The sequence below is a fragment of the Notothenia rossii genome (genome assembly GCF_949606895.1).
Source record: "Notothenia rossii genome assembly, chromosome: 1".
Taxonomy (NCBI): Eukaryota; Metazoa; Chordata; class Actinopteri; order Perciformes; family Nototheniidae; genus Notothenia; species Notothenia rossii.
This window is the reverse complement of record NC_136912.1, coordinates 12,534,421-12,548,978: the sequence shown is the minus strand read 5'-3', so window position 1 is coordinate 12,548,978 and position 14,558 is coordinate 12,534,421. Positions and strand designations below refer to the sequence as shown.

The window sequence follows — 14,558 nt, the reverse complement described above, 5'->3', positions numbered from 1 at the left end:
AAAGATTGCAAATTAAATCAAGTTTAACTTTTACTTTATTGGGGAAATCAGTTTATATTTGCACTAAGATATTTCTCTCTTTTATGGTTGTTGTTGTCATCATCCTTGACGCCTCGCCCCTCCCTCCTCTCTCGTGCATCCTGTCCTCGCATCTCTCCCCATCCTCCACCCCCCCCCCCCCCCCCTCCTCCACCCTCCGCCCTACCCCCCTCTCCCCTCCTTCCCCCCCCCCTTCTTTTTTTCACGGTGACTGTGCGGTGTGTTCTGCAGGGACATGCTCTGTCTGTCTGTGAGCTGCTTTTTATTTTAAATAATATTTAAATTTGAAAGACTTCCAAGGTCGAGCCTCATGCATCATGACTTTTTAAATGACCACCATGCAAAAACAACCTCGATCATTATTATAAAGGAAACTCGTCTCCACCGCTGCTCCTCACCGGCTCCTCCAGGGAATCCTCCACCACCTGCCGACGCCTCCCCACCATATGACCGTCTCAAAGGTGAGTTTACTCGGGGTGAAGTCCTGCAGTGAGTCAGTGTTCTGCTGTGTGGCTCCGCAGTGACAGTGTTATCGGTTTGTGTTGCTGACACCCTGACAGCTTTATTCCAGCTTCTCTCTCCCGGCGTGCAGCTCTGCCATGCGGCTGCACAGCCTCCTGTCCCCGGGCAGGAAACACACTCAGGTTTCATGAGTGTGTGTGTGTGTGTTGTTGTGTGTGTGAAGGATAGTTTTGTGGTGGCAGTCATAAGGTTAATATGCACGTCTTTCTTATCAAGGTCATACAGACAAACGAGCTTCTTTAGTGGTCGTCTAACTTGCACACGTTTACCCATCAGATTGTGTGTTTTATGAGCAGGTGCACCATTTTTTGAATGACCCCTTCCTCACTGACACAACTTTTTTAACACGGAGAAGGATTATTCAATCGGTTGTTTTGGGTGTAAAATGTCAGAAGATTGGAAAATAACTATTACAGGAAATGTCTGTTTTTAAGAAAAACAGTCCATATCCTAAATATAATCAGTTTACAGTTATAAAAGATACATGTTCACTTATTAGCAGTTTGAAGTGACTGAAACTGAAATTGCTGATTTAAAAATAGATTTATTACACATTGATAAAACCAGCCTGCCCTTGACAGTACATGAAGGATGTCTGAAGCATCTCACTTTATAAACCGCTGAATCATATTACTTTAAGGAATCGTCCACAAAAGTCTGTAAAAACCTAGATTAACGACTGAAATAACTCAAAGATTCATATCGGACAGGGGAAACCAGTTGTGTTAGTTATTGAGTTGATCATTTGATTGAAATACATCCCTAACAGTACAACTGTTTAGTTTAAACATTAGTTTATTTATCAAGCAGAAATGCTTGTTTAAACTTTTCAAAGATCTGAATTTTCTATACTTCTATCATTATTTAAAAAAAAGCAGGGCTGTGTCTAACGATAATGTTATTGTGATTAATCTGCAGATTGATAGATATTAATCTGCATTAATCATATCTGCTCTAAATTAATCTCGGTTTAATTGTATCCATAGTCCCCTCTCTTAATTAATTGTAGGGTTCATAAAGTTTTAAAAAATGTTGATTGACAATACATGTCTGTCATGTACGTAAACTGTCACCATTATAATAATATGTTGATTTATTCTTGAGGAAAACATTGGAGCTTTTCCATTTGATCTACTGCAAATGAAATATCTCTTCAATTATTGGTTTGACAAAACAATCTGAATATGTCACATTGGGAACCAGTCATGGTCGCTTTCTATAGTTTTGTTGTTGCATCTTGACAAAACTAACACAAAATGAATAAATGTTCAAATTAATCTGATCAATCTGTGTCATCAGCATAAATAATATCCTGAATATTTCCTGTGTACCCCTTCAGTTAGGGTCCTCTTCATGTCCACAACACCTCATTAATTAATCCATTATGTGTCTCTGCGGGCGGCTCTACCGTCCGTCCAACAGTTCAACAGATGGTTTGGATCATTGTTTTTGCCCACTTGTGTCTAGGAGGACGTAAACAAACTAAAGACAAAAGGAAAATCAGTTTGAGAGCTCTGTGTTTAATGACCCGAGTCTAATGGTCAACACATGTGGAAAGTGAAACAGTGGGTGGATTAGGATTATGTGCCAACAGGCTCTCAGCGTGGCATCACTTGAACAGCCGCAAGCCGTTAGTTTGATCTGGAGAAGTTACACATTGTTATGTCAAGAATTCAATTTGAATGTTTTATGGCCATATTGTGTTGTGCTGATCTAAATCTGATTTAATCCAATCAAGCTATGACTTGAAAAAACAGCTTCCAAAATATGTTTTTATTTTACATTTTTGGGATTATACATGTGATCTTTTGCTTATATTTCATGAATTGATTTCTGAAAATACTCTCTGTTTTAGCAATAGCTCAAACTGCAGCTGCGGAGAGACGCCACCAACATAAGCAATATCATATATTAAGGGGAATTTCTCAACATTTTGGGACATAAATATACTCTGCTTTCTTTGTGAGTTATTTGAGATGAATGATATCACTCTCCTCCTCATGTCTGTGTGTTAAGAACAGAGCTGGAGGTGGTTATCTTAGATTAGCATAGACTGGAAACAGGTGGAACCCGCTAGCCTCGTTCAATAGACAGATTTTTGGCCAGTTGTGAGGATAAAAAGTAATTTAACTTATTCTTAAATGCCACTAATACATGATCATGTCATTAATTAGAGTTCAGTCCTTGAAGGAGTTGTTCATTCTGGGAAATGCACTTATTCACTTAGAGAATCAATACCACTCTGATGTCTGTGTGGAGATCTTTAGCCTTTTATCTCAACCCAAACCAACACATCCCTATTTTACCTTTGCTGTTGTTAATGTATTGAACAAACAAGATTCAACATCATTATTGTGTGTGGCAGATTTGCTTAATGACATCCACTGGTTTCTGATTAAAGGATGTGTGCTATCTATTTGATAAATTATACATTTGATGACATAGATAAGTCCCAACTTCATTTTCCTTGCAAGGTTCAGTAAATCCCACTTTGAGCTATTTTTAACACGTAAAAATGCCAGTTTACTTATAAATGAGTTAAGAGATGTCAATGTTAATAGTAAGTAGAGTATCAGATGCTGTACAGCTCAAACAACACCTTAAAGTGTGCTGCAGTTCTTTAACAGTGAGGTCAGTAACACTTGTGCAGACATGTTGGATAATATTACTTGGAATATGATGAAATGGATGTTGGTATGTGGTGTGATGCAAAGTGTGGGCTGCACAACACACACCTGCGTTTCATAATCAACAGCTTCTCATTTCGAAACCTGACTGGTGTTTTCAGACTATGAGAGGCAGGATCATGCTGAGTTTGAGTGTGACAACATGACTCATTAGAAGTGAGGAGGTGGCATGCCAGCTCTCGATTAATTGTAGGCCTCCTGTCATCGACCTAATGGCAGACTCCTGCCAAAACGTTCATTAGACTAATGAGCGCGCAACTCGTGTTAAACTGAAAACTCCTGCAGCCAAGAATAAACCTCACTGGGTTTTAAACTGGGCCGAAACAACACATCCTCACACACATGTTTTAATGAGGAGTTTGTGGTATTTGAAGTCACTGCATTCTCTTTTATTAAATTCAATTCTGTCTCTAATGAAATCTGTTGTGCTTTTTCATTTTGGGCCATAAAACGCTACTTTTATCTCTGACCTGTTATCGCACAGACCGTTAACATACCTGAGATTCTCCAACTTTCGTCTATCCTTGTGCATAATGCTATGTAAAAGTGCAGAGTCTCTATTGTATTTCTATTAAGATATGTATTGTTTGTTTTGTGCTATATCTCACCGTACCCATGTCAAAGAGTTCAGGTTCCTGAGATGGTACACAAACAGCACAGGTATCAAAGTCCTGCCTTCTTTATTTACTGTTGTGAATTGAAGGTGTGCTTTTGAGCAAATATGCCCTTGAGGGTTGTTTTGGCCTCTGCCATGCTGCTGTTGTGCAATAAACTGGTCATTAAAACACAGAAACTGTAACCTGTATTCGTAACAGCGTGCCTTAGTAACCTCAGACACCTGTTGATGTATACTCTGTGGTTTGCACTCTGTACTGCAGGTGTAGTGTGTTTTTATCTCATGGAAAAATTTGACGAAATTATCAGGAAATGTTGTGCTAAGAGATTGGCTTTTTGTTGATAAGATACTTGGCAAACATATCTATTCTGTCTACAATTGCGAGAATAAATTCACTGTTTAAAGGGTACCTATCATACAAAATGCACTTTTTGATGTCTTTTATACATAAACATGTGTCCCCGGTGTGTCAGGGAACTCACGCAGCGTCAGAAAATAAAACCCTCTGTCTTTTCCTCCGTACCCAAACCTCTAAAAACGGGGGTACAACGGAGCTGATTCAGATTTGCGGCGATTTGACGTCATATCGGCAATGCGGACCCACAGCACTATCAGAAACGTTGCTATCAGAAACAATGTCCGACTGTTTTGGACGTAATATGGTCGGTGTTTACATTAGCATCGCTAACACTCAGAGCTAACCTGTACTGCACAGAGCATGTATGTGAAGAAGCAGGAAATACAAAGGAACTCACCTTGTGGTATAACCGGCAAGAGAGAAAGCCTTTGAGCTCCATACTGTTTCAGAAATAATCCCTGATAATCCATGATATGGCGTTTCATCACTGCAGTGTCTGCCGGTAGAATCTCCTGCATGAGCAGGCACAAGCTCCGCCCCTCTTTTCTTTTCTTTTTTAAAAGCTTTATACATAAAATCAGCACTTTTGAAACAGGAAGTGAAATAGAGGGATATGAGGCATGGCTAGAATGGGTGATCTGTTTGGTATTTTGAGCAAAACACTTCATAGAAATGTTTTTTATATATTTTTATATATCTGAGACCCATGCTATTGCCTAAAAATAGCATGATAGGTGACCTTTAAGTAATTTTTAAATAAAAAATACCACAGCACATTGAATATATTTTTGCCCATTGAATAGTTGATCTGGAGCTTTCCATCACATCAGATGATTTTTAATAAAAGATGGGATTTAAACGAGACCTTTTTAAGCGTTCAGTAGAACATATAAATGTCCTTGACTTCATAGTAAATCTGCTGATTAGCATCATGGGAAATATCAGAAAGCCCTAATAGTACAGCTGCTACATTTGACCGTGAGGTGATGTTTTGTCATGGTGTGTCAGACAAAACCAAACATTTAAAGACATTGCCTTGTGCCCCACAATATTGTGATGCCCATTATCCGAAAATGAATAAACAAACAATCAATAGATTAAATTAATATTCTGGATGAATATAATCATGGATTATCTGGTTTTGGATGTACATTAGCTGATGAGAATTCAAACTGTTCCTGATATTAGTGTAGCGTACATGCTGAATCATTAGGTGTTAATCCACACTGAGGTGAATATGTATCCAGGTCACACTGCTCTGTATGTACTGTGTGTGTGTACCATGGTGTGTACAGATGCTAAATGCAACACAAGATGGTGATATCCTGTAGCTTTATGATCAATATGTAGGTCTGTGAGTTAACATAATCTTTCTAATCTTTAGTATTTATCTGAAGAAATCACTTTTGAGTCGATGGAACCAGATCAGTATTTGACATTTTTAACCCAGGTGGCAGCATAGCTCGAACAAATGATGGTTGGTTCACAGCTTTTATACTTAAGTATCTACTCTGCAATTTGAACTTAGTGGAAACTTCATTTCAATTTCTGTCTTGAGACTCTACTGATTTGGTGTCTTTCCATCCAGTCCCAAAAACGTTTACATTTTCCACTTCGGGCTTGGTGATAATTAAATGTAAAAATGAAACGTATTGGAATGAACTCCTGTATGGAGATAATGTGAGACATAATAACCAGCCAGTAATAATATAGTATTCAGTTTAAATGCAGGTATTGTTTGACTTAAGAAGTTTCAATATTACTTCTGTGTTATTTCCATCAATCCTGAATAAAGAAACAGATACCCAGCCCTAGGTTGTGTCATGGATTCCCATTTTTCCTGTATGTTGGATTAAATCACTGAATCCCTAACAAGTAAAAACCAGCCTAAAGCGGAATGAGGTCGGTTCCTCCGTTGCTTCACTGTCAAACCACACGGTGTGCCTGGAGCTGGTGTTGGTGGTGGAGAACCTGATGCCTCAGACATGTCTTTACCTCCAGAACAAAGCCCCCAGGATCCTCAAATATCTGCCCCTCCCCATGTGGTTTCTCCTCACTGAAGCTAAGGAAGGCCTGCCTCTTCATGTTGTTTGTTCCTACTCTTCTCAAACTGTCAATGAACCTGATGATGCAGACTTATACTGCCTCTCTGAGATTCTTACATATATTATACCATGTAGAAACGTGTTGACGGATTTAACTTCTTTTGTTAGAGTAAAGTCATCCTTTAATATGAATAATCTTTTCATTATAGAGTATATTTTAGAATTCAATCAATTTGTTAAATTCACATCATGTAACCTTTGCTGATCAGTGTCCACTCGAACAATATTACGGGATTATGGTTAATACTTAAAGGTAGGGTAGGTAAGAATGGAGAAACCAGCTCGAGTGCGCTATATTTTTGAAAATACACAGCCGAAAAAAATCTGCCCCTTTCTTCAGACTTCCTTACAGAGCCCCTCCTCCAACACACACGAACGCGCACATGACTAATGAGGGCACGAGATAAGTTTGTGCACAGAAAGGCTGACAGGCAGGTAGGCCATCCAGTTATTTTAGCCGGGCCGACTCAGATGACATTTTGTACGTATTTATTGTCAAAGTATTTAATGTATTCATTGCTATCGGGATGTTAAGAGCATTCCATGGAATATAACAAAAAGTGTTTCTGAAGTGAATTATCCACTCCACCTTTAAATGTAGTTTTAAAAGTAAGAAAAAAGACGCAAGGTCAACAAACCGATTCGTACTAACATTAGTTTTCTTTATACACCTTAGGCTAGTGCTCGTATTAATCAGAGCCAATCAAAATGAGCAGTTTGAATTCTGCTTTACGGTTAAAGATGCAAATGGAGAGTATTATTATTTATGATTACACTGCTTTGTGGCTTCAAATACAGATCATTTTGATTATTCCGCCAAGTACCGTTGTGTTTAATCGTCTATAAAATGTAGAAATATGCTAATAAACATTACCCACATCTTAAAGTGACATCTTTCTTGTTTTGATAGATTAAAAATCATACATATTCAGTTTATACTTTCGTTTATTGCTGATCAAACCGCAAAGAGAAACTCTTGACTTGACTGCTTTGTCAATTATTAAAATAGTTTGATGTCAGTTTTGTGTGCTTTCTTTCTTTTACCTTATTTTAATTTTAAATCAAATCATAGTTTTGATTTGCATCTCCATCAACACTTCATCAAAGGGGCGGATGTTTGAATTTGAAGTGGATCGATCATCTGACACTTTGTAATCTTCTGTGAAATGACGATGTCGATTTGTATTCTCACTGGATGCACTCAAGATTGCGACTAACCTGATTCAAACAAATCTGCCATATTTGAGTGCTAAGGCTTTTGGGAAAAATCTGCTGCTGGTTTATGTTAAGGATGATTACTGTACTCTTCGTGACAATGGTTTAGGAAATCCTAAAATGCTCTTATGTAACCGCAGAGTGTGCACGTGACTGAATAACCTCTCTCAGTTATTGTCACACACCAGCATCCCTTAAGTCAACCAGCTCCTGCGGTTCATTGTCCCTGCAGGGCCGGGGCCTTTACACTGCAAAAGATAATGACTTTTTAAACAAAAGCTTGAAAAGACATGTTTGTGTTTCCACTCTTCTCTTTACGCTTCCATCACTGCCACTCAGATCACTCGTGGCAGGTTGTCCTGCACGTTTCTGACATGACAGCTGTCCGCCTGTTTGAGGATTATCTGCTCCCACGTGGGGCAAACAGGGAGGGGATTACATAAAAAAATAAAAAGAGAGAGAGAGAGAGTCTGGATTTGTGCAATGTCGAGCTCACCGTGCCCTTGCACAAGTTTTCAGGCTGCGGGGAGGTGACAGTGTGAGGAAAGAGGTTTTATCATGATTGAGCTAACACAGAGCAAACAACTGCGTTATGTATTTTTGTTTGCTGTAACGGTAACTAAAATAGTTAATTTTTTTATTTAAGCATTTTTATTTAGTCAGGCTGTATACTGAAAGATGCAGATAGGCTAAGAACACTGTAATATTTGAGTATTTATTGCAACTAATATAGTTATTGCGATATTAAACAATGCAATTGAATATATTCCTTAAATCTTACAGACCTAATTTGGGTCAAAGACGTTACTGACAATTTTCCACCCACATCTCAAGGTGTGCCGCTAACTGGACATGGGAAAGGGAAATACCATGCTTGTTTATGTGGACAAAAGAAAAATATTGTTTGTATATTAAATAATATCACGCTAACCTGTTTATTTGCACATATACACTTAAGTAAAAGAAAGAGTTAAAGAAAAAAAGTCACATTTTTCAATATTTTCTGACATTTTGTGGAACAACTGATTAATCATTTTATATAGAAAGTTATTGTAATAAAGTATATTGTTTGATAATCAACATAGTCATTAGTTGCAGCCTTATCAATAAGTTATAGGCTTATAGAGATAAGTGATATTTTTGTAGGTATGTTTGACATCCTTCCTAACTATAGTCTTGTGACCCCTCAGATCCACCCTGCGACCCCAAGGTTGGGTCCCAGCTTTTATTTCATCAATGTTTCTATTGATTTTTCACTCTTCTGTTGAGGTGTATCAGCAGCCACAGGATGTATTTATTCAGGCAGCACTGTTTCAGTGTGAGTGCTCATGATATTGTTTTCTAGACTCAGAGGTTCTTTATCTTGAAGCAGATGGGTCAGCAGAGTCTGATTCATTATTCATGAGGAAAAGTACATGGCCTCTTACACTGATGTGTTCATGTGTGTTTGTTCACCATATTGATTCCAGTGCGCTAAAGTAGCCTTAATGGTTGTACCTCGTGAAAAACCCTGTCGGAGCAAATGCATGTTTGCTCCCTGACGAGGCAGCTGTGTGCATTTGTTTATTAGACTCAACATGAGCAATAGAGGAAATACTTATGTGCCAGATCCTTTATAGTAGGGCTGAACAATTAATCACATTTGATCAAAATCCCAATATGGACCCATGCAATATCCAAATAACATGAGGTGCAATATTTGTTTTTAGCAACATATATCATTATGCCAAAATACAATTTTAACATCGGTCTTACCTTTAAGAAACGTAGTCCTTTGATGTCAAGGATATTCTGCAAATAATGTAATTGTACGTTTTACGTTGCTAAAACGTGTTATTGTAAGTCTATTGAAAAATAAGTTTGCTTGCGTGTAGACTGTATTAATCTTAGTTAACATTTGAGGAATATAAGGAAAATATCCCCATTAATTGCCAAACATACTACTGCTATTATAAGATTGTGAATATTGTAAACATCAGCATGTTAGCATTGTTATTGTGTGTTAGCATGCTTATGTTAGAATTTAGCTAAGTTGCTAGCATGACTGTAAACTTCAGAATCAAATCATGTTTTTCATAAAAGGCAACTAAAGTGCATCTTAGTTTTGAGCCAACTTTTGAATGTTGTTATTATACACCCATCCACATATTCTTAGACTCCTTGTCATTAGCTAAGTCAGCTAGCTGCACGTTCTGTTAGCTCAGTATCACAACACGCTAATGCAGTTAGCTAATGTGTGCGATCTTATTAGCGGCGGCCTCCCTCAGCCTGATAGCGGGGCGTTAATTCAGCGGCACGCCGTCTGTGTATTGTGTATAGTGAGAGGCTGTGTCTATTTAAAGGCAAGCTAATCCCCTTGAGTCACATAAAGTAAAACTCACCTTGACTACAGTCACTATGGTTAGGATGTGGCCTTGACTGCAGAGTTCACTGACACAGTATTAATTTAAGGATCCCTGTGTAAGACCTCATTGCCTTTGCTGAATAATTGATAATCCTCCGGTCCATTTGTCATTTAATATTTATTGCAAGTAGTAAATTCTGCAATAAAATGAATCTATTTACCATATTAAACAGTGCATCTTGAGCTAATTTTAGAACATCAAACATCACATGTCTCCCCCCTCTTCCTCCTTCTTCCCTTTGATGATGAGTATTTTTAGGAGCTTCTGCTGCAGAGGCAATTGAATGTCTGCAGAGCGGCTTGGCTTAGTTGTAATTAATACTAGATAACAAAAACCCTCTGGAGGCCACGACCTGAGACACACTCCTGCCTCTGATGTGACATAATAATCCATGATTAAAATTAGCTCATGTGGGGGAGAATTACATTTATGATTTTAATTGGCCGAAAGTTCCTAAATAGGACAGCGACACAAACACTTTCCAGTTGTTTTATTTGCTTCCTTTTTGTTTTATGTCCCTTTTCTGTCAAATGAAGATACATGGACAAACTTCATGTTGTCCAATTGCAGTCCTTTCCCCTTTTTACTACTTTATTTCAGGAGTGAACATTCATTTACTTTGTCATAATAGGATCTTGTTCATGGCATTTTTATACATCTGTATCTATACAAGGAACAAAAATAGGCTGTTCAATCACTTCAGGGTTAAATCTTTCAATTATTTGTGATTTTCATATTTAAACAATATATTTATCCGTTTAACATACTTGTTCTCGACGATGTATAGGTTATTCTTACCATTTCTTAAAGGCTGTTTAAATCTGAATTCTAGTTGTTAAATGCAGGATCTTTCGTCACATACCTTTTGTACAACATGACGGGGAAACTTCTTAAATAAAATGTATTATTTCTAGTTTCATATGGCTAACAAATCAATAACAGAGAAGTAATTGGCTTAGGACTTATTTTTTGTTGTTGTCTGAGTTTTAACTGTATTTGGAGCTCTCTGTCTGTAATTTATATATTTGAACTGCAACCTCCATCAAGCTCGTCTCGAGTCTGGACGCTCTTACCATAAGCCAATAAAGGAATTGATTTCATTTCCAGCCCATCAAACCCAGCCAATGTTTGGTTGTAGTTGTACTCCTTGATGCCAGACGTTAAAGTGTTTGTCTAATATATTGACATTCTTTATGTCTACAATCATCAAGGTACACATAAATTCTCAAACATATAACAGATTTGACCGTGTAGTGAGTCTTGATCTTTAATAGCGAGTAAAAGTGTGCATTTTCCTGAAGTGTTTCTTTGATGTTAAATCAGGATTTATTGGCTGTACAAACCGCCTTTTGCTGCCAAAGTTGATGTAAGCAGGTGAGTGAGGTGGTGATATCACTGAAAACCAGCTGTGATAAATGTGTGAATCAGATATGAAAGAATGAGGTGAGCTGCACGGGCATGCTAACATGTGAGTCATGTTTCATTTAGGCTAACCTGAAGTGAGATCACCATCACACAATGTCCTTTACTCTTTACCTGAAACCACAAACATAAGCAAATTAGTTTCAATATGACTGTTCTTTTGATGAGCACATCCCTTCCTGATTGCTATCACCTTTTCAACATCTCTGTCATCACATTTCTGACCTGATGTGACAGCACTGTGGCTCATCTTTCTGATGTTCTCTTTCGATGCAGTAACTGGAAACAAACTCAGACTTGCAAAGATGAAACTCAGATATTGCATCCGTACTTTAGTCACACCTTTACCTGTTGAGACACATGAGCAGATAAAGATCTGAAACTTGATTATTCACGTTGTATCTTCGTATTATTTCTGTGGTTCTTTACGCAAGCTTGTTCATATGTGTTAGTTTTGTTATTCACTGAAATGTACCTTATTGCACATTTCAGTCTTTTTGGCATTTCTGTAGTGAAAGCATTATATTTTAATATCATTACATTTGGATTTGGATTGATGGATGTTCAAGGGATTTGAATACTAACATTTTGTTGATTTTGATGAAATCATGCGTGTGATGGTCTACTTTTGGCAACTCCGGTGAATTGAATGCCAAAAAACCTCTGAATATTCAATAATTCCAATGTTTTTATTGTGCTTTCTCTCCTTTTTGGAGGCTTATAGGAGTGCAACAATACTAAATAACTAGTAACAGAACAGGCTAAGATTCATTGTGATGATATAAAATCGCCAAGAACACGAGCTGCTTCTTTCACGTTTCTTAATTACCAGCTGCGACATTGTGTGAAGCTGTTTTGATCCCTTTACGAGGTGTTAATATTTTTTCCCGCGGACAATTATTGTGCGCTTGCAAGATGTCCCAAATATTTGCAGATGTGAAGTTGAGATCTAAATAATGGCTGAGTTGGAGCCTATGTTTTCTCTGTGTTACGACCTGTAGAATCAGTATCTTTCCTGTGTGTCTGTGCAGGTGTTTGCACTTGTCTATGTACATTGGACGTGAGTAGATGACTAATTCAATTATTGACTGCACCTGTTCAGTAGGTATACACTTGAATCGGATTACACTATTTGCTCAGTCGGCGCAAACACTTGAGCATTTAAAAGCCAAATACTCACAGAAAGCCTAATCCTCACTCCTGTAGCCTGGGCCCCAAATGGAAACGCAGGATTGCACTTGGCACTGAAACCAGATGTTTTACAGTCAAAACAGAGGCAGAGTGCTGATCAGGAATGACAAATTGAGGAAGGGAAGGTCATTGTGTCTCTGTAGTGTCAAAAGCTTTGGCCTATTTTCTCACAGCAGCCAGCTATTAGTCCTCCAGTGTGGGATCTGTCATTAGAGAGCGAGCCTTTGTGATTGCGGCTCTTTGGAAAGAATCACAAGCTTTCAGGAGTCGTGCTCTGTCCTTATTGATAATTACCACAAAGCACACACACTAGAAACACCAGGGTTTAATCCAGAGCCAAGAGCTAAATGAGACAAGTAGAGCCTTGCACTCTGTTAATAAATCAAAGCTGTCTGTTTGCTTTGATAAGAGCAAAGACTACATGGTGACATTGGCCGATCTGTCTGTCTGACACACCTTTGGCGCAGTGATAATGGCCTGTGCATTACATTTAAAAGTATGTGTGTGTGCCATGTTGGCTAAGAATATACCAACATGATTTCGACTTATCAACACCAAATTCGGTTTAGGGTCTTGGGTGAAGGAGAAAATCAATTATATTGAAAAATAATGAAAAACATTTCCGCTATCAACCAAAAATGGCCAAAACTCAAGCTGTCGTTGATAGATCCTGATTAAAATCAGTCGATAGGACGACCAACATTACAAATTGAACATACACACCCAGTTTTATCCAGATGCAACAAAGATACAGTAGGGCTTATTGTATGATGTTGTGTGTGCAGTTTTAGAAATGTTGCATATGTTTTAATAACAAGTGTAATTGGTCTCATAATCATTCCTCATAAACAGGATTAAACTTGTTAAATGACCTTGTCTTATCTCGTGAAGCATGAGCCCGGCTTTATGCAGCTTGCTTCTTTTGATTTTGGCGTTTTTTTTTTTTTTGATTACCAAGAACAGGTTCATACCTGTGATGGTAGACTCTAGGACAAAGGCATTTTTCATCTCTAAAAATGTCAAAGTAATTTCAGTATCTGTTTAAATGTAACGTAGTTTCATAAATGTTGAGAGTTAGGTGTCTATTCAATATTTTCCCCCAAAACATTATTAAGTCAAACTCCTACATTTGATGTGCAACTGCTTTGCACATATATCCCAGTGTGACCTGACGTCTCTTATCTCCGAGACAGTGTGTGACCGTTGGACTGTGATGTGTATTTGGGGGGAGATGTGTTTGTGGCCAGCGTTTATCAGCTGTGTGTACGTGTGTAGACGGGTGTGTGTGTGGTTGTAGTTACATTTCCCCAAGCACCTAGGTACAATTTTGAGCTACAACCACTCAGACACACATGTTGATTTTACATAGGAAAACGTCATCTTACAAAATGTGGTGCATTCCCAAGGATTAAAGTACACCCTCCGTCTATAAAGCAGCTAAAATTAGATCCAACCCAGCCAGCTGCAGCAATAAATGCTGGCTCAGGCATTACACAGCAGTAGCAATCATTCAACATTTGTCTACTAGAATACTATTTTTCTGATTCAAATCACACACTAACAGTCCTTTATATTTAGTAATTCAACCTTTATTCAAATGAGAGCAGTTCTGTATCTTTTGTATGGGTGCCCTGAGATGAAAAGACTGTAAATTAAGGATAAAACTGAGAAAAACGTATAAAAGGGCATTTAACCAAATCTGAAACGCAACAAAATGGGATGAAAATTAACCGGGAATATCTACAACCTACTATAAATTGACCATGCATGTACGGGAATAAATACTGTTGTTGATCTGAACGCATTAAACTGCTGTGCATGCAGGGACGTTTATGCAATAACAGCGATTGATCAGCCCCTCGGCCACACCCTCGTTTGACCGCATGAAGGGTCGGACTTGTTCAGCCTGTCCTCTTATCGACCTGTTGGTTTCTATTAGCCTCTGGTGCTAATGTGCTGTTACGTAATGCTACAGTTTGACTCGGTGTGATCACCACC

The 14,558-nt window shown here is 38.2% G+C and overlaps 1 protein-coding gene across 1 annotated transcript in view; it reads left to right on the top strand.

The window, feature by feature from the left end:
* The first annotated feature begins 255 nt into the window (after positions 1-255).
* The window catches only part of coro2aa (coronin 2Aa), a 38,032-nt gene continuing 23,729 nt past the window's right edge, over positions 256-14,558 (top strand). Inside the window, exon 1 of the mRNA XM_079645211.1 lies at positions 256-500. Within this exon, the coding sequence (XP_079501337.1) occupies positions 486-500 (15 nt within the window). The 5' untranslated portion in view covers positions 256-485. The remainder of the gene's footprint in view (positions 501-14,558) is intronic.